General features: G+C 43.2%; 1 protein-coding gene across 1 annotated transcript in view; it reads right to left on the bottom strand.

Annotated features, from left to right (window-relative positions):
* The window catches only part of LOC144504041 (rho guanine nucleotide exchange factor 25-like), a 62,107-nt gene that overhangs the window by 25,458 nt on the left and 17,614 nt on the right, over window positions 1–19,035 (bottom strand). The window contains exons 5-9 of the mRNA XM_078229198.1: window positions 14,924–14,993; window positions 9,692–9,778; window positions 8,540–8,632; window positions 6,602–6,652; window positions 2,628–2,705 (exon numbers count right to left, since the gene is read on the bottom strand). Of these exons, the coding sequence (XP_078085324.1) occupies window positions 2,628–2,705; window positions 6,602–6,652; window positions 8,540–8,632; window positions 9,692–9,778; window positions 14,924–14,993 (379 nt within the window). The remainder of the gene's footprint in view (window positions 1–2,627; window positions 2,706–6,601; window positions 6,653–8,539; window positions 8,633–9,691; window positions 9,779–14,923; window positions 14,994–19,035) is intronic.

Here is a 19,035-nt window from a genome sequence, read left to right as displayed (position 1 = left end):
ACAAAAAGAGACAAGAGCCCATTTGATTGTTCAATGTCTAGGGTGATGGAAGAGAAATGGTATTTGGTCCCTATCTGGTAAACAGACTAGCTGAGGATTCACCAGAAATTGAGTAGTTTGCACAGAATCATATGACTCCAGGAAGGTTGGAATGCCCGGTCAAAATTGGGGTGGAAAAAGAATCTATAATATTTTGTCAAAGCAAAGTAGTTAAATTTTTATTTTAAAAAATTGATATATGGAAAGAGCAGAGGAATAACTCTTGTAGAGACCCTGACATTAGCTCAATAGGCCAAATGCCTATTGTCCTAAAATGGGCCTGATATTAACTTAGAGATGCATTGTGCAGAGTTCTGCTACTGTTTGAGAAATTTGGAATCAATTTCAGTGCATCTATTTGTGGTATTTTAAACAGGTATGTCATTACAATTTTACTCTGGATTTGGTGTTGCTTTCCTTAATGATCTGCTGGGACAGTGAGGAGTCAGAGAAAGATATACTTTCACCAGCACCTACATGGTGAACTCAGATGGCAATAATTGCTGCCTTTCCAGCCTTGCTCCCATACCAAGAGGAACATTTAAAAAATTGTCCTGTGTCTTAGGTGTCTCAATTTGACCAAGTCTCAATAGAATAAGAAGTAACTTGAGGAGAATGTACCCATATTCTAGATTACATTACTAATATCCATCTACTTAGATTTGTGCAAGTGAAGCTTTAGAAGCAAGACAATGAAAAATACTTTCACTTCATGTTTTGTGAAACAACAATTTAAGCAGATATGTTTACTTAAGCCCGAATCAGATATGCAGAGTCAAGAAATTACCTGAATTTGCAAACCTATCTCAGGAGAAATCTTCCCGAATGGCCAAGTTTTCACTCTGAGAAGACGGTTGCTAACTGGAGTTGGGCCTGCCACCCCAGAGGCAGTCACTGAGACTGCTGAGTGCCGGGTTGGGCTGGTTGAGAGGCCTGCCTTGGTGCACTGGGACTTTGCCCCAGTTGTAATAAAAGCTATAAAACAAAAAACAACCCCCCCAGCCCTCACATTCCACATGTTCCCCGTGCCCCATCCCTGCCATTTCATGCCCCCACCACTTTATAGCCTCTATGCCAACCCACACCTCTCACTCATTCCCATTGCCCTTCATAGCCTCTATGCCAAATTCATGCCAACTCACGCCAACCCTTACAGAACCATGGAATCATAGAATCCTACAGTGCAGAAGGAGGCCATTTGGCCCATCGAGTCTGCATTGACCACAATCCCACCCAGGCCCTATCCCCATAACCCCATGCATTTAGCCTAGCTAGTCCCCCTGCCTCCCCTTTGCTCTTAGACCCTCTTACCAACTCATCCAGCATCCGCAATGAGCAAACCTCAATTGCCATGTTGAGGTGAAGTAAAATAAATTTCTAAGTACCTATTACAGTTCACTATATTTAAAAAAGGCTCACATTGATAAAACCCCATTCAATACACTTAAATCACATCAAGTATTTAATCTCTTATAAAAAAAACAAACATTTGTATTCATATCCTCATATAAAGACCAAGTGGTTTTTATGACCACTTGGAGCTGTCATTCAAATTGTGAATTTACCCACTGAGGTTGTGGAAGCAGTTAAGCAGAATTAATAGCTGATATCATCAGCATATATTGAAATTGCAAACACTGATTCTTTTCAACTTAAGGCTGCTGCTTTGTTTTCAAAATGTTAAGAGCAAGGGATTGAAATGACTTGACAGCTTGACAGTCCCACAGACCTCATCCACTTTTTATCCAATTATACCTGCTTTTAAACATTACAAAGGGGTACCTAACCTCTTCAAAAGGGTTTAACCTTAACCTCTCCCAATAACTCTGGCAATTTTAGACCTTTTCCTCAAATGTATAAAGCCCACGGGTCGTGTTTCAGTAAACTGGGTGATCAAAACTGCTTCTGTTTGAAGGCAGCTGTGCTTTAAAACATGGAGCTACCCCGTGAACCGCGGATATGTGAAAAATGTCCCGCCCCATTCCCATCAGTGAAAATGGTGTATGCCGGGGTTTGCGACAGATGTCCTGGGCTGCGGTCTTTGGCACCATTTGTGCTAAGGCACGGAGCACTCCCAGCTTGGTGAAAACTCAGGCCTTAGTTTAGATTTTCATCCCAGAAATTGACAGATTTGCAATATTCAGAGCAACCATTTAAGTGTTGTATTCCATCCAAATCCTACATGAGATCGTTATTTTGGATAATGTTCGTCCTTTAATTATCAGCCCAGAGCAGTTTTGTAGAGCTTGAAGGCAGCAGTAAGGCACTTCTTTTCAAATGAACTATTATATCAAGGCTCCATCTGCTTACTGAGTAGATAATAAAGATTTCACAGCTGGAAAACTGCCAGCTGGTGCTCCAACTAATTATTTTTGAAGTAAAGAACCTGTACACTTGACAACCCCACCCCACACAGAGTGATGCAATACAACATTGCCTCTCATCCTCTACCTGAAGATGAAAGGTGGCCTGAGACATGGGTAGTGCAATCTGAATCCTTTTCTCTTTAAGGATAGAAAATTTTGGTATAATTATGTACTGGTGAAATAATGATACAAGATGAAGAAAAGGGCAAGATCTTGCCTTACCTTGAAACCCTCAAGCCTTCCCAAATTCATCATATCATTGCAACGCTTTGGTACATGGTACATCACATCAGCCGCTTTCTGCCAATAAACACAAGTCAATTTTAATGGATTCTTGTGCTATAGCAATTTTATCATAAAAATTTTGAAATCCATCCAACAGATTTACTTTCAATTCCATGTGTCTGTGTCTTTTCACTCATTTTCCAAAAATGGCAAAACTATAATTTTAGAATGTTATTCAACCATATCTGAGAAACAATGAAATTGAGCACACATATTCCACTAAACCAGTGCCATAGAATAACAATTATTTTATCATACTTTTAGTACCCCCAGTACCAGTTTACCAATGACTTTAATTTAAACCGCAGTTAATAATTGAGGCTTTCAGTTAACAATAGTTCATGTTACATGGCAGTGAAACATCCAACTGCCTCCACTAGTAGAGTGCCATTAACATGGTTAAATGTCTCCAGGTGTTTCACAAAGAGAAACGAGCACCAAGAAAAAGTTGAGAGCAGAATTAGAAGGAGTGCCTGAAGGAGGTTTTGAAAAGATAGGTTCTGAGAAAGCTTTTGCAGGTGGCTAGTTATATAACAAGGTTTTAGAACAAAATTGCCTAGTCCAGGAATGTGGTCCAACGTTTTGAGTCATGGTGACCCTTCGTCAGAGTTCAGTACTGCTCTTTGCTCTGACAAAGGGTTATCCTGACTCAAAGCTCTATTCTCTCTCCACAGACGCTGTCAGACCTGCTGAGATTTTCAAGGATTTTCTGTTTTTGTTTCAGATTCCAGCATCCACAGCACTTTGCCTTTAACCAGGAATGTGATAGTTGGGGCTCTGCTTTTGATGATGAAGCAAATGCAGTTTTGCCAAATGTATGCATCCCAAGAACAAAATAATACTGTCATTGGATTAACTTCCTCAATTTTACTAAGTTTCAATTAAATAAGAAGCAACTCGAGGAAAGAAACTTCACAGTTCTTGTTACTTTCTTAATATCAATCTAAGGGAAAAATTGCTGTAGGCCATAGTTGGAAGCCCAGAAAATGTAAATCTGGAAGTTGTAGAGGTAGAGAACATGAAGATATTTATAAACAAGGTCAAAGATTTTGCAATCAACATGTTAAGGAAAATGTTCCACTGCAGGTTGTTGAAAGCAGAATTACAGATTGGCAAGATTTAGATGATAGGATACAATCAGTGGATTTCTGGATAAGTTTGAATTTACGTTGGATGTGAACTAAAGATCAGTGAGGAATGTTGCAAACATTGAACCTGGAGGTGACTAACATGTAGGTCAAAGTGTCAGAATTGATGGTTTTTATGATAGACTGGTTGGGCTTTGGAGCGCAGCTCACCAACCTGTACTCAAAGGTTTTATACTATTAGATTCTGGTCAGTTGGTTAGGAAGAGGAATGAGCTCAGGTTCTACACTGCAAAGATTTTGGTGAGAATTCAGCAGAATGGCTTTTGTATTGCCAATGTTTAGCTGATGAAAGTTCTGGCTCACCTACTACTCAATGTCACAGGCTATTGTCATACCACCAAGGATAGTGGCAGAGGTAAATCAGTTTCAACATTTCCTAGTACAATTAATGTGACATACAGGTATGAAGTAAAATTCTTGGCACATCTATTTTCCATATCATTTGATGTTTAATAACAGATGGAGTCATGCCTATATATTACTTTTAAGGCAAAATGATGGAATGCTTATTATTTAGTCCTCTCATTACTGGTGGTACATAGAAACATAGAAAAACTACAGCACAAAACAGGCCCTTCGGCCCCACAAGTTGTGCCGAACATATCCCTACCTTCTAGGCCTACCTATAACCCTCCATCCTATTAAGTCCCATGTACTCATCCAGTTGCATGGATCTGCCTACCATTCTCAATGGGTAGTGATATTTTTAATTTTTTAAATTGTATTTATTTGCTTTCATTTTTATTTTAATTTCTTGTTTCCTGTCCTGCTATTCTGCCCCACTGGTATAGCCTTCAGCACCTTGTTATTCTTGGTGTTCTCTCACTATCTTTGTTGCCAATGTTCTCAATCCTGCCAATCGTTCCTGGCCTTTCATTACTGTATTTCTTTGCCCAAATTAGTCATTTGAATCTTTTCTTGAGTTACGTCTTTTTGCCCCATAGCACCTGGCTAGTTTTACCGTCCTTTCTCTAGTTCGGCCTTTCATTTGACAATCCTAGCATTGTCATCGAGGCCACGGTCTCTTCTGCCCACCTCCCACTGCTCCATTTCTAAAGAAAAAAATATTTTAACGCTAATTTATCTTCAATCTTCATTGCTTATTTACAGCCTACTCCCCATTAACAGCCCATTGTTATTATTTGATTAATGTCAGGCCATGATTCGGTTTACTGATCTTACTTAAATAATTGTTTTACCATTTGCGACTTGTATTTAATTTATAGTTTTAGTACTACCTTGTTCCATTTCCTATTTATGTTTAATTAATGAATACTGGCTGGAATTCTCTCTCCAATTTAATTAATGAATAGATTTTATGGAAAATACCCATTCCTTTTATTTAAATTAATTTGTTTGAATCTATCCAATTAAATGGCCAATCCATTACCAGAAGGTCATGACTGCTTTTAGAACGATAAAATTTTACAGCATAGTGGGAAACTATTTGGCCCATAGTGGCTGTGCTTGCTTTTTGCTGGAGCAATGCAACACTCACCCTGTGTACTCCCCAGAAATCTGTATCTTCTTCTGGTTCAAATAGTTAACACATTTTTTTGTTAAAAAATGCAATGGTCTCTGTGGCAAAGCAACCCATTCTTCATCAACTCTCTTTGCATCTCTCTTCATACCTGAATTTAAATTGATGGCCTGTCACTATTGACTTACAGAGATAGTAATCTTTCTCTATTCCATCTGTAAAATTTCTTCTTACTGAATAAAAATCTCAACTAAGTTGATTCACCGCTCCAGTGGAAATAGTCTCAAGTTTTCCTTATACAGCAACTTACCACAATTTATTCGACAACAGCTTCCCGTCCCCAACCTAGTGTCCGGGGACTAACTAGGGTAAATGCATGGTGTTATGGGGATGGGGCCTGGGTGGGATTGTGGTCGGTGCAGACTAGATGGGCCAAATTACCTCCTTCTGTACTGTAGGATTCTATGATCTCATAGAACCTCTACCACCTAGACTATCAAGGACAGCAGCAACAAAGGAAAACCACCACTTGCAAGTTTACCTCCAATTCATATATCATGTTGACTTGGAAATATATTGCCATCACCTCATTGTCACTGGGTCAAAATTCTGGAACTCCCTCCCTCACAGCATTGTGGATGTACCCATGGTACAAGGACTGCAACAGTTCAAAAGCATGGCTCACCACCACCTTCTCAAGGGCAATTATGGATACGCAATAAATGCTAGTCCAGCCAGCGATGCTCATAAACCACGAGCAAATGTAAAAAAGTAAGATAATCAGTCATGATCTAATTGAATTGTGGAACAAGCTCGAGGGGCTGAATGGAATATTCCTTTTCACACAGGCTGAATTAACAATTTAGTTAATTTGATAGGGTTGAAAAATGTTGGCCTCTGCTAACTGCTGACTCATCTCTTTCAACAACCTATGATTTCTCCACCTGGGTCTGCTTTATTTCCAGAATTTAGTTGATAAATTTTGCACTAACTCCATTGTACTTTTGGATGATCAGGGTCCTAATTTTACCAAGATTCAAATCATAGTGCATGTTTCTATAATCCTTAGAAGAGAATATAACTTCAGTTCATTTAATTTATAAAATGAATGCAAAGACCATTGCAGTGAAAGAATGCTGTTTATTCCAATTTACTATCAGCAATATCAAGTTTTTAAAAGTTTATTTATTAGTGTCACAAGTAGGCAATGAAGTTACTGTGAAATATGACAGGAGATTCACTCGCACTATAACTGTTAGTCAATCTAAGAAAACAAGTTTTACCATAATCTCTGAACATTCGAGCCCAGCTTGTTGACTGTACTTAAGGAAGTCCTGGAACAAAACAATTTTATTTCATCAGTGACTATTTACCATTCTGCGTAAATAACTTTACTGTGTGAAAATATCATGGATCAACTTAACAGGTAGAGCACACATGTGGAAATATGTCTTATCAGTAAATATTTTATCTTCTCCTTGTGCAAGTAGTGTTTTGGTGCGAGTATCCCCATTGCAATTAACTGCAGAGCTGGATTCCCCAACCTTGCCCACAATTGGGATTCTCCAGTCCCGTGCTGCATTTGAATGGACATTTGGCTGAGCGCCACATTCTCCACTCTCGCTGGCAGCGACAGCGGGGCATGAACGGCAAGAGAATTCTGGCCACTATGTCTGAAAATAGATTGGGAAGTGTTGATACCTAAGAAGAGAAGTATGATTGATTCCTTTAACAAAAGGTTCCCTGATGATCATCGTGACTTTATCAAGATGCAAAACATAGTGCACATTTCCATAATCCTTAGAAAAGAATATAACTTCATCACCTCCAATATTTCTTTCCTTCGATGTCCATTGAAATGAGCAGACTTCCCAATATGACTGATTTTCAGTCATGGGATGCCAAAAGGGAAGGAAGCTTCCATTCTAGGACACTGACATAAATACCTGGAAACTACTTGATGGTACTCTTGCCCTTTTACAGATGAAATGGGTGCCTAAATGTCTGATTTGTTAGACAGGGTGTACCTGTACCTGATGTGCCAGGTGCATGCAGGACACCATATTGGTAAAGGTTCCATTACAGGCTTCCAGGATCATTATCTGAAATCGCTGTTAGGCAGCTTGTATATAAGAACATAAGAACTAGGAGCAGGAGTAGGCCATCTGGCCCCTCAAGCCTGCTCCGCCATTCAATAAGATCATGGCTGATCTTTTTGTGGACTCAGCTCCACTTACCCACCCGCTCACCATAACCCTTAATTATTTTACTGTTCAAAAATTTATCTATTCTTGCCTTAAAAACATTCAGTGAGGTAGCCTCAACTGCTTCACTGGGCAGGGAATATTTCAGGATCTTTTCCCAAAATTGGGCTTCCCAGCTACATCCATGTCTATTAGTTGCCGAAATAGCAGTCTTCAAAAGATACCACTGAAAGTCCCAATAACTGAATAGTTCGAGGGCTAAATTCTGTTCCTATGGGAGCACCCTATGGTGAGTTGGTGGCAGGGGAAATTTCAGTGAATGATGGAAACCCCACTGCCTTCTCGCTTCTGCCCTGATGAAGCACATGATGGGAAAGCTCATGGACAGCCTTTCCACATCACCACCAATTAAGCTGTAAATTAATGCACACTTAAAGGCCTCAACCCACTGCTGTTATTATCTCAACAGGGGGCAGGGAACTCACCATTGGGGTTATGCGAAAGGTAAACACTGCTGGGGTAGCTTATTGGCTTCTAAGGAGGGTTATTTGTTCAAGGTACTCAGTACCTGATCAAAGGACTTGGCATAGAGAAGTGGGGACTGCTGAGAGCTTCCTCACTGCCCTTGCTGCCACCCCTCACCCTACGAACCACCTGCTCCCTCCAACTGCCGTCCCCCCATCAATCACCTGTGCCTGGGTGCATCAGCGAACCTGGGCCTTGAGTGGGTGTAGTACCGACACAAGCTACCACCTGGTGATGCAGCTGGACAATGAGGAGCTGCCGGCCTCTGACTGGCTGAGAGCTCTCAATGGACGGGACTCCAGGGCCTCAGGGACCTTGTTCACAGGGAAGGCTGAACGCTGCCCAGTTAAGTGCTTGATTGGCACCTTATATAATGTGCTTCCCAAAAAGAGGTGATGTGAGGCCCTGTCTGCTCTCCAGCCAGCAGGCAAGATCCCTATCACTTCCACTAAATATCATCTGATGCAGCTTATTGATTGGAGAAATTCTCACCCTGAGCAGCAGCTGATACTTGGTTATCCTCTGGACGGGTTTGATGAGATAGTCACTCAAGCTAAACGTATCACCCAAATCCAGTTTTACCTCCTGAAAAAGAAGCAAAAAAAAAGTGACACTATATCTGATAATATTACATCTGCTGAGCTACTGCCAGATTTCGGGAAAACTGAAATACCTAATCGATAGATGTCCATATAATGTGATGTTGAACCATATAAACAGATGAGGGCAAATCCTGTCTACCAGAAGTGTGTACTGGAAACTGTGGGGAAAGGGGCTGTACCTGACATTATGATCTTTTAAATTAATTGTGTGTGCTTTCTGTCCAAATTTCCAATATGTGCATCTGATAGGCGAGATTTCCCAAAGGTTACCTCTTAGTCTTCAGCTCTCTTCTGTGCTGGGTTAGGTGACTTATACTTTGGACAGAGTTGAGGGCTTTACAATTGGTCTCAGAGTCTTTGAGCTTGGGAGAAGAAATCAGAAACCAATATTCATTCTCCTAAATGCACACACTGAGCACTTGTTGGAGGTATACTTGTGAATGAGACCAGGATTAGCCTGGTTGGTGCTGTTCTTCTCCAGTAGGTGAAAGGTTCATCAATACAGGCATAAAGAATCGATAGTTAGGCTCGGGGTGTTGCGGAGGGTTGTTCACACATGGGACCATTACGAAACATCAGTCATTTCAGTTTTCTGTTCTTCATGAGACAAGAGGACCAAACTAAAATAAACCACCGGTGTAGTTTAATTGTTGAAACCAAATTTCATCACTAAGCAGTGAATAAATTAAGAAAGAGTATTTTTGAAATTTAGATTAGAATACTTTTCAATAGACTAATTTTGAAATTTAGATTAGAATACTTTTCGATCAACTGATTTTGAAATTTAGATTAGAATACTTTTCAATAAACTAATTTAAAAAATATTCCCTCTCTACATGAGCCCATTTCACATGCCAAAATTAGCAGAAGGAAAAATCAATTCTGAAAAATGAATCATCGCTATGAACAGAAAATTCCAGTCATGTTTCAGCTGGATTAATTAACTGTGCTCTTCATAAGTTAATGATTTCTGTAAACCACTAGTCTCTAGTTGGTGTTCGTTATTTATATTATCATCGAAAGAAGACAACCAATGGCTCACCTCAAAGTAGGCTTCATATTCAATCACAATGTACTCGGATTTTGGCTTGTTTTGACAGTACACCGCATACATGTCTAAACGTCTCTCCTGCAGAAACAGAGAACAAAGCTTTACTAACCAGGTAACCAGTATCATGGGTTCTTACTTCACTACCATCACCTATTTCTATCCATCGCTCCTGGCATTGAGTAACATATGCAACGATCTTCAATGTGTCGTGAAAAATTGTTAAATAAACTAACAGTGGAATAATCAAAATTACACTGCTTAGAAATGGGACTGTGAAAAGAGTTTCTATAGCCCCTTTGTGTCAGTTCTTCAAACAGCCTCTGATGATAAGTACAGAAGGTTATTATTTCTCATAAACTTCCTGTTATTCACCTTAGAGACTAAACAAATGAGAGATTAAAGTACTTCATGTGATATAGAACCAAAGAACAATACAGCACTGAGTAAGGCCATTTGGCCCATCTTGTCTGTGCTGGTCCTTTGCTTGAACAATTCAAAACTAATCCCACCACCTTGCTGTCCACACACAGCCCTGCTTCGAATACTTATCTATTTTCCTTTAAATAATGAAATGATCTCTGCCTTAACCACCCCCTGTGGCAAAGCATTCCATTGGTGAATAATATTTTCCTGATGTTTCTTCTCAATCTGTTGGTGACATTTTTCAAATTCATGACTCCTTACTGCCAGCTGCCTAACCAAAAGAAACATTGGGGGCGATTTTCCCATTGCGACCCGCAACTTTTCTATCAGGCCTGGCTAGGAGGTGCATGTCGCCGAACTTGTTCCGGGATTTGCACATGCGCAGGGAACACATGTGCATCTCCCAGAGCCGGAGAACAGTCAGAGTCCAGACCATGCTGGAAACCGGCAGGAAGACAGGTAAGTCATTTGAATCTTTTGTTAATGTAGGTTAAATATGCTTAGCATTTCATTATCGGGAACTTTCGGGTGCCGATTGAATCTCCCACCCCGCCAGGAGTACTTCATTCGGGCAGGGTTTAGAGTAGCTCCCCATGTACGGGGAACTAGCGAGACACCCCACTGGAATGAAGGGGGGGGCAATCAGGCCCCTCCAGGGGATTGGACAGCGGGGGATGGTGCCCCTTGGGCACCTTAGCAGTAAGAACTCTCACAACACCAGGTTAAAGTCCAACAGGTTTATTTGGTAGAAAATGCCACTAGCTTTCGGAGCGCTGCCCCTTTGTCAGGTGGAGTGGGAGATGTGCTCACAAACAGGGCATGTTTGTACAAACAGCCTATGCCCCCAGCACTGCCCAAGGGACAAAGAGCCCATGCCCGGGCCATTTGGCACTGCCCATCGGGCATTGGGAAGTGCCAAGGAGGTGAAGCCTATTGTGGGCAGGGCCGAGGGCAAACGGTGGGGATGGGGGGTCCCACTGCCACTCTGCATGGCAATCAGTATGGGATGGAGGGAGGCCTGCGATCGGGGCAGGCATGGGGAGGGTGGTCTGCTGGGGGGGGGGGGCTGCCTCCCAGGGGGGGAGTCTGAATCTGGGGGAGGGGGGTTGGGGGGGGGTGGGGGGGTGTCAGCTGGGGTGGGGTCTGCCGGGGTGAGGGGGGGGCGGGGAGATCACCACTGCTGGGTGCGGGGGGCATTCCAGGGCGGGGGTGGGGTCAGGCTGGCCCGGGATTTGTCGTGGGGGCCACGATCGGCCATGGGTGGGTGGGGGGGTGGGGGGGGGGGGGGCAGCACTGCAGGGGTCCTGGGCTGGCCAGTGATTGAGCTGGTCAGCAAATGGGGAGACTGACAGATCGGGGCCACTGCGCATGCGCAGAGTTCCAATACTGTCAAACTCCAGCATGAATAGGCCCCGTCCCCCTGGGTTTTTAATGGGATTGCCGATCGGGACCTCTGCAGTGCACAGAGTGGGGAGATTCGAGTGTGAAGTTGAACTGAGAAAACAGTCGTGATTCTAGAACAGTTTTCCCACCAATTCAGCACTTTTAGGAGAATCGTCCCCATTGTTTTCCTGTTCATTGCATCAAATCTCTTCACAATTTTAGATATGTTTATTAAGCCTCTTCTTAGCTTTCATTGTTCAAGTAGACAAAGCTCTAATATTTCAAGGCATTTTTTTAACTCTTTCAAATCACTAGCATCACCCAGGTGAATCTCTATGGCTTTAATAGGCTGTCTACAATGAATGCCCCAAACTGCACATAGAGCTCGAAGTGTGGATTAACCAGCAGCAGGGGGTTTTTCTGTCACATTTCCGGAAAAATTACAAGAGGGCAAATGAGAGCGAACCTACGGAAATACCTGACCATTGCTTTCACAGAAACCATAGGGCATGAACTTCCTCCACCATGCTGCCATGATGGGGTAGGATTTCCAGTCTGACTGTGAGAAATCTCAGGCTGACCATATTGTTGGCCAGCAAACAACAAACGTCTAGCTAGCCTGCAATTGGCCAGTCGTTGCTGGGGGAGTGGTGGTGTTCAGAAACTCGTGGGGAGTGTGAAGAGCTGGTACCTACTGGAAGATCTCAGGTCTTCAGTAGCTTCAAGTAGTCCGTGATTGCAGAGCAGCCACACAGGAAATGATGGCTAAATAGAGGGCAGCTAATTTATCTGAGGTGAATCTTGAGACGCATTAGAGGTGGATTCAAAACTTGAAACGAATGATAGGAATCAATTTCTTTAGCTGCTTGAGCAATGTGCAATGGCTGTGAGTGTCATTAGATTGGTTTTGCAATGCAGGAAGATTGTTAATGGCCTGGCAAAGAAAGAAAAACTTGCAGCTCCTTGCACAATCTCAGGACAGCCAGTGAAGTATGTTTGAAGTTCAGTCATTCATAATTATAGCAGGAGGTATAGGTGACCTCGGTGTTAGCTGTGGCTCAGCTGGTAGCACTCTTGAAGTTCAGTCATTTATAATTATAGCAGGAGGTATAGGTGACCTCGGTGTTAGCTGTGGCTCAGCTGGTAGCACTCTTGAAGTTCAGTCATTTATAATTATAGCAGGAGGTATAGGTGACCTCGGTGTTAGCTGTGGCTCAGCTGGTAGCACTCTTTCCTTTGAGTCAGGAGGTTATCAGCTCAAATCATAGCCCAGGCTTGGCATAAAAACCAAGGCTGACTCTCCAGTGCGGTACTGAGAGAGTGCTGCACTTCTGGAGATGCTGCTTTCTCTGGTGAAAGCTCCTTTGGCACAATTTTGAAGAAGAGCAGCAAAGTTATTCCCGGTGTCCTGGCCAATATTTATCCTTCAATAAATATCACAAAAACAAATTATCTAGCTATTAACACACTGCTGTATGTCGGACATGCCGTGTGAAGATTGACATTCCAACAGTGACTACACTTCAAATGTACTTAATTGGCTGTAAAAGACTTTGAGATGTCTGATGGTGCTGAAAGGCGCTACATAAATGCAAGTCTTTCTTCTTTTTAAGTAAACAATGTAGTAAACATGGCAGTCAATTTGTGCACAGCAAGTTCTTACAAACAGCAATTAGATAAATGCCCAGTTCCATGAATTTTTATGTGTTTTTTGATGTTGGCCAGGTCACTGGGACAAGTACATTAATACTATTCATCCAAAACCAAGATGCAATGAGAGGGATGCGGTCAGGAAGAGCAAGCTGTGTACTGTTAATTGTACATTGGTGGACAATTCACACATTCTTTGTCAAAATAGTGCAGTGCCACCTCCCCACCCATGAGATAGTTTAACATCAGATCCAAAGGACATCACCTGCACAAGTGCAGCACTCTCTCAGTACTGCACTGGAGTGTCAGCCTGGATTATGCTCTAAAGCCGAGAGAGTGGGATTTGAATGTGCAACCTTCTGACTCAGTGGCAAATGTGCTGCCAATGAGTATCAGTTAATATTGGCAGAAAAGACGAGATGAGTTGGTATGAGTTCTTTAGCAGTTCCTCTTTCCTACTGTAGCACTCCTTGTCCTCACAGTCACTATCCTTCAGTTACAAAATGCACCATTGGTTCATGGTTCTGTCCTTCTAAATCCCATCTTATGTTATCCCAGCCCAATATCCAGCGCTTAGACTTCCTTTAATAAACAAAAGCTGAAAACTCACTCCCCACGTCTTTTGATTGCTGTAATTCATTTATGTCTAAATGACACCTATGTGCATTTCACACTATATGTATTCTTCTCGAAGGAGTAGATTCTCCAACATACAAAGGGGACGAAGGTAGCAGAGAATGTCTCCCTGACATTCATATACTGACTCCACATGATGAAAAATTGCTCTCATTGATGGGATACACTTAGTCTGTGCTGTAGGAAATGGAGAATTGTAAGATCCTTTACCAACCCACTTCCCCATCCCCCAATCCACAGCAATCTGCTGCTTTTCACAGCTCTGTATTGGAAGCACAGCTAGATTTTTTCTAACACACACGTTAACACTTTGATCAGCACCCTGGCTCAACTCCTCCTGTTATTTCCTCTAAAGTCTGAGCAGCAGCTAGCAATAAACAGGAGGAGGGGGAAGATGTTCTCACACCCTGGACCTTGCTTGAATGATGTGGAGATGCCGGTGTTGGACTGGGATAAACACAGGAAGAAGTCTCACAACACCAGGTTAAAGTCCAACAGGTTTATTTGGTAGCAAAAGCCACTAGCTTTCGGAGCGCTGCCCCTTCGTCAGGTGAGTGGGAGTTCTATTCAGAAACAGGGCATATAAAGACACAAACACAGAGTCGCTGAGCAGAGACTGATAGCCAAGTTCCGCACACATGATGACGGCCTCAACCAGGATCTTGGGTTCATGTCACACTCTGCTCAGCGACTCTGCGTTTGTGTCTTTATATGCCCTGTTTGTGAACAGAACTCCCACTCACCTGACGAAGGGGCAGCGCTCCGAAAGCTAGTGGCTTTTGCTACCAAATAAACCTGTTGGACTTTAACCTGGTGTTGTGAGACCTCTTACCTTGCTTGAATCACAGAGATCCATCCGGGACAAAAGATATAGTTCACATTGGTGCTTTGGTGGGGTGTATGCTACTGAAACTGATACATAAATTATCCAACAAAAGTTGCAGTATAGCAATTAGGAGTTCTAGTGGGATCCCTAGCTAATTTCATCCTCAGTAACTGGGATGTTGAGGTGAAGTGTAACACATTTATATCCATTCATCTAGCTAACAGGAGAATATGTTGCAATTCAGCACCAAATGGTCCAAGAAGCGATTCACATTCTAAGCTCTGATGAAAACTGTAAAAACTTACATGCTTGATGAAGAGTTTTGCCAAATGATCTGGATCCTGAAGACATTTTTCCAATTCTCCTGAGAAATAGCTACAAATAAATATGAACAGTAATCATTGTACAATGTAGTCGCAGTGGGGGCATATTTCTCCATTACCACTTTGAACATTGAGTACCAGAACCTAATTAGTTGCGCCAACCACTTAAATGCATTTTTTGCATTATGCCATGGAGGATGAACAATTTTCATTGAGAAAATAATCCAAATTAAACTAACAAGTTAGTAATGGCTGCTTATGTGAATAATTAGTGAGAAGTATTCTAATGTGACATCACCTCTAACTTTCCAATCCAAGTATTAGGATGTCATCATACGTGTCAACTTCAAAATGTTTTGTTCGACATGCTGTGTGGAGAATTTGTTCATGTAGCAGCGTGTCAACAACACTGTGGCTGCTATCAGTGTGGTCTGTGCAGCATTCTTCATTGAAATAACTGAAACTTGTGTATTTGCATAGGTGTGCCAGTGTGCTGTGCGTCCCTGAGAATCAGTGTAGTCTGTGTAGTGCCCTTTGAAGTGGTACAAAATCAAGGAGAAGGTGGGGATGTGTTCACCTTGTGCAAAAGTTCAGAACCTGCCGCCACTAATACCTTTACACCCATTGGAATGACCAGGAGGCCCTGGCAAAGAGTTCATATAGATTATGCTGGATCATTCGAAGGGCACATGTTTTCATTGTGGTGAATATACACTCAAAATGTCCTGAAGTCACCATGAACAATATGAACAGTATGTCCTCAGAGAGAACAATAGAGAGACTGGGTGAGAGTTTTGGAAGAATCGGTTATCCTGAACACGGTGTGAGTGACAAGGGACCACAGTTCATTTTGCAAGAATTCATAACTATTTAAAGAAGAATAGGATTCAACACATCCGATCCACTCCTTATTACCCTGCCTCAAATGGGCTGGCAAAACGGTTTGTTCAGATGATGAAACATTTGTTGAAGGCAACTCAAGAACAAGATTCATTGTCTAAATGATTGAGTCAATTCCTGATGATGTACAGGAATGCTACACATTCAACAATCCAAAGTTCTCCAGCACTGCTCATGATAAACTGTCAGTTACGGACAGAATTTGATTTGCTGAAACCACCTAAGACAAGAGGAATTGATGAGAAGAAAAAGCAAGGTCAGGTTATACAACATTAGAACTGGGCTGAATGCCATGTTTTTCAGAAAGGTCAAGAAGTATTCACAAGGAACTATACCACATTGAGAAGTGGATACCTGCCATTGTCTCAGCACAGACAGGACCGATCTCCGACACCATACAAGCTCGAGAAGATGTAATGTGAAGAAGACATGCAGACCAACCTTTGGCAACCAGAACCAGTTTGGAAGAGACAGAATCAACCAAGAGTCCGTAACCAACCAAAGCAAGTGAAGACCTGTACATACCTCAAAACCTGACAATAGCCAAAACAACTGGGGAAGACAATACCTCAGCTGAGGACACTTCAGCACTGAGTTAACCTCCAAACACTACTCTGACTCTGATGGAGACAACTACCAATGATGTCCAAAACTAAACTAAAAGCACCAGGGTTTGCAAACAATATGAAAAAGCAAACACCTGAGGTTCGCCGACAACCACCCAGAAATCAACTTCCTCCGAATTGTCTAACTTATTGATGGTTGTGTTTATTAATTGTTCATACTGTAAATTTTGATTGTTAACATTATATTGTATTTCATTCCAGGAACACTGATGTAAATGGGGAGGAAAGTGTCGTATATTCATGTTGTTCCTGGTTGGAACAAGGCCATTTTAAGGTTTCGCTCATGTCATATCCTGATGATGTAATTGGGCGTTTGTGCGGGCAAACGGGCAGTCTATTCTAACAACCTGTAGAGTCAACATCTTTCCGATAAAGCTCTTGTTTTTTGTACCTTTGCAAGCCTATCCTTTAAAAACAGGTCACACATTTGATACAGGAAGTGCTCTTGAAAAATCTTCAGGCCATAGGATAGTGTGAAGAGGTGGGGGAGGGGGCTGCTAGTGAAACAACTCACCTTGATAGTGATGCTGCTGTCTGCTGGATCCAGCCCCATACACCAGCAGGATAAACCTGCACATTATCTACAAGCCTGCCCTGCCTGATGCATGCAGCAAAGAAAGTCTGCCGAGACACCAGAAATCCAGCACTGTCCTGGGAGATGGAGGACAGTTGGTCACCTTGATCTTATGGTGAAGTAAACTCGAGGGGCCCGATGGTCTAATCCTGTTCCTCTCTCTTACGTTCTTATGATTTTATTATTATTTTTAGATGCTTTATTTATTAAATTGTCTGCAAACTGCCAGTGATGGAGTGATCTTTCATTCTGCCGATTCAAATCCACACAACACAGAGTCTTTACTAGAAAATGGAGTGCTGACTAAGTTATCCTTGTTAAATAAACCACCAAGGTTGCAAATTCTCTGCTTCAATCTCAGATTGTTGCCAGGAAGAGGGATGGGGTTGGTGGTTAGGAAATGGAGTTTTGTGGCATGGACCATGACTTTGGGGATAATGACTTTGGTCTTCCAAATATTTAATTGGACAAAATTTCTGCTCATCCAATACTGGATGTCAAACAAACAGGGCCTGATTTTACCATTTTCATTCTAAGTGCTGAATCTGGGCGTAATTCAGATCTGAGTTGAAAATCTATTCGCAGGCGCCCCCATACGCACTCAGCCTGAAAAAAAAATCGCGGGTCTGAATCGCGCTGTGGGTGGGGCTTAGCATGCCCGAAACGATCGGAGCTCTGAACTGCGCATGCGCAGTTAGAAAAAATTTGAAAAAGCGCGCCTGTGTCACATCGCTCCCGGGCCACAGAAAGCGGAGAAAGTGGCCCGGGAGCGAAAAGCGGGAGCGATGGCCCTCACAGACCCCCCCTCGCTACCCAGACCGATCGCACTCCCTGCCCCCTTTCCCTCCACCGATTGCCTTCAGAGTGGTAGCGGACCCCCCCGCCCCCCCCCCCCCACCACCACCAGAGATCCATCTGCCCGCACCAGTGAGCGATCGGGCCTCCCCCCCCCCATCAGAGATACATCTTACCGGCCTCCCCCACCCCCCTCCCCCCAGAGAACAATGTGGCTCACTCCCCCCCCCCAGAGAATGATCTGGCCTCACTCACCCCCCCACCCCTCAGTGAACGGTCTAGCCTCACTCGCCCCTCCCCCCCCAGAGAATGGTCTGGCCTCACTCCCTCCCCACAGGAACATTTGACCCACCTCCTCTTCACCCCCCACCAGACAACGATCAGCCCTCCCCCCCACCACCAGGCAACGATCCGCCCTCCCCCTCCCCCCAACCAGACAATGATCGGGCCTCCCTCCCCCGTCCCTCCCCACCAGAGATACATCTGACCGCTCCCCCCCCCAGCCCCCTACCCCCCCCCCCCCCTCCCCCGCCAACCCTGCAACCAGACAACGATCTGGCCTCACTCCCTTTCCCCCCTCCCAACCAGAAAATGATCTGACCCACCTCCTCACCCCACCCACCATCGATCTGAGTCAGAGAGCCGTTGGAAGCGTTGAACTCGCTCTTCAGCAGCTGGAGCGTCCGATTCAGGCTTTTATTCAGCATGTCCATTTTGGCGCGATTCTGGATCAGCGAACGCGGTGGTAAAGGGGGAAATGCTGATAAAGTTGGGCGGGCAGTTCATTAATTCAATTGAAATACATGCAAATGCGTTTAAATTGCCTTTGCGCCCATTTTGGGCACGAAGCGGATCGCCACCAATCCCGCCATTTTCTGCACGGATGCGGGCGCGGATCGCGTTAATGGCCTCACACCCGACTTTTCCACGTTTTCGCACCCGAAAACGGGCGCGACACAATGGTAAAATTGGGCCCACAGTCTTCCAATGTAGAAACACTGGAGAGGTTGACTGAGGTGGTGAAGTAGGGCTGGGTGATATCTGTATACATGTGCAACTTGTTATGTTTTTGGATGATGCTGCTGAAGATGAGATTTGACATCTGATGATGAATTCTTGGGGCACTCCAGAGGTAATTTTTAAAAATTCATTTACAGGATGTGGACATTGCTGCTTAGACCAGCATTTATTGGCCATCC

The sequence above is a fragment of the Mustelus asterias genome, chromosome 14 (genome assembly GCF_964213995.1).
Source record: "Mustelus asterias chromosome 14, sMusAst1.hap1.1, whole genome shotgun sequence".
NCBI classification, from domain to species: Eukaryota; Metazoa; Chordata; class Chondrichthyes; order Carcharhiniformes; family Triakidae; genus Mustelus; species Mustelus asterias.
Note: the sequence above shows the minus strand (reverse complement) of the source record. Positions and strands in the feature narration are given on the sequence as shown.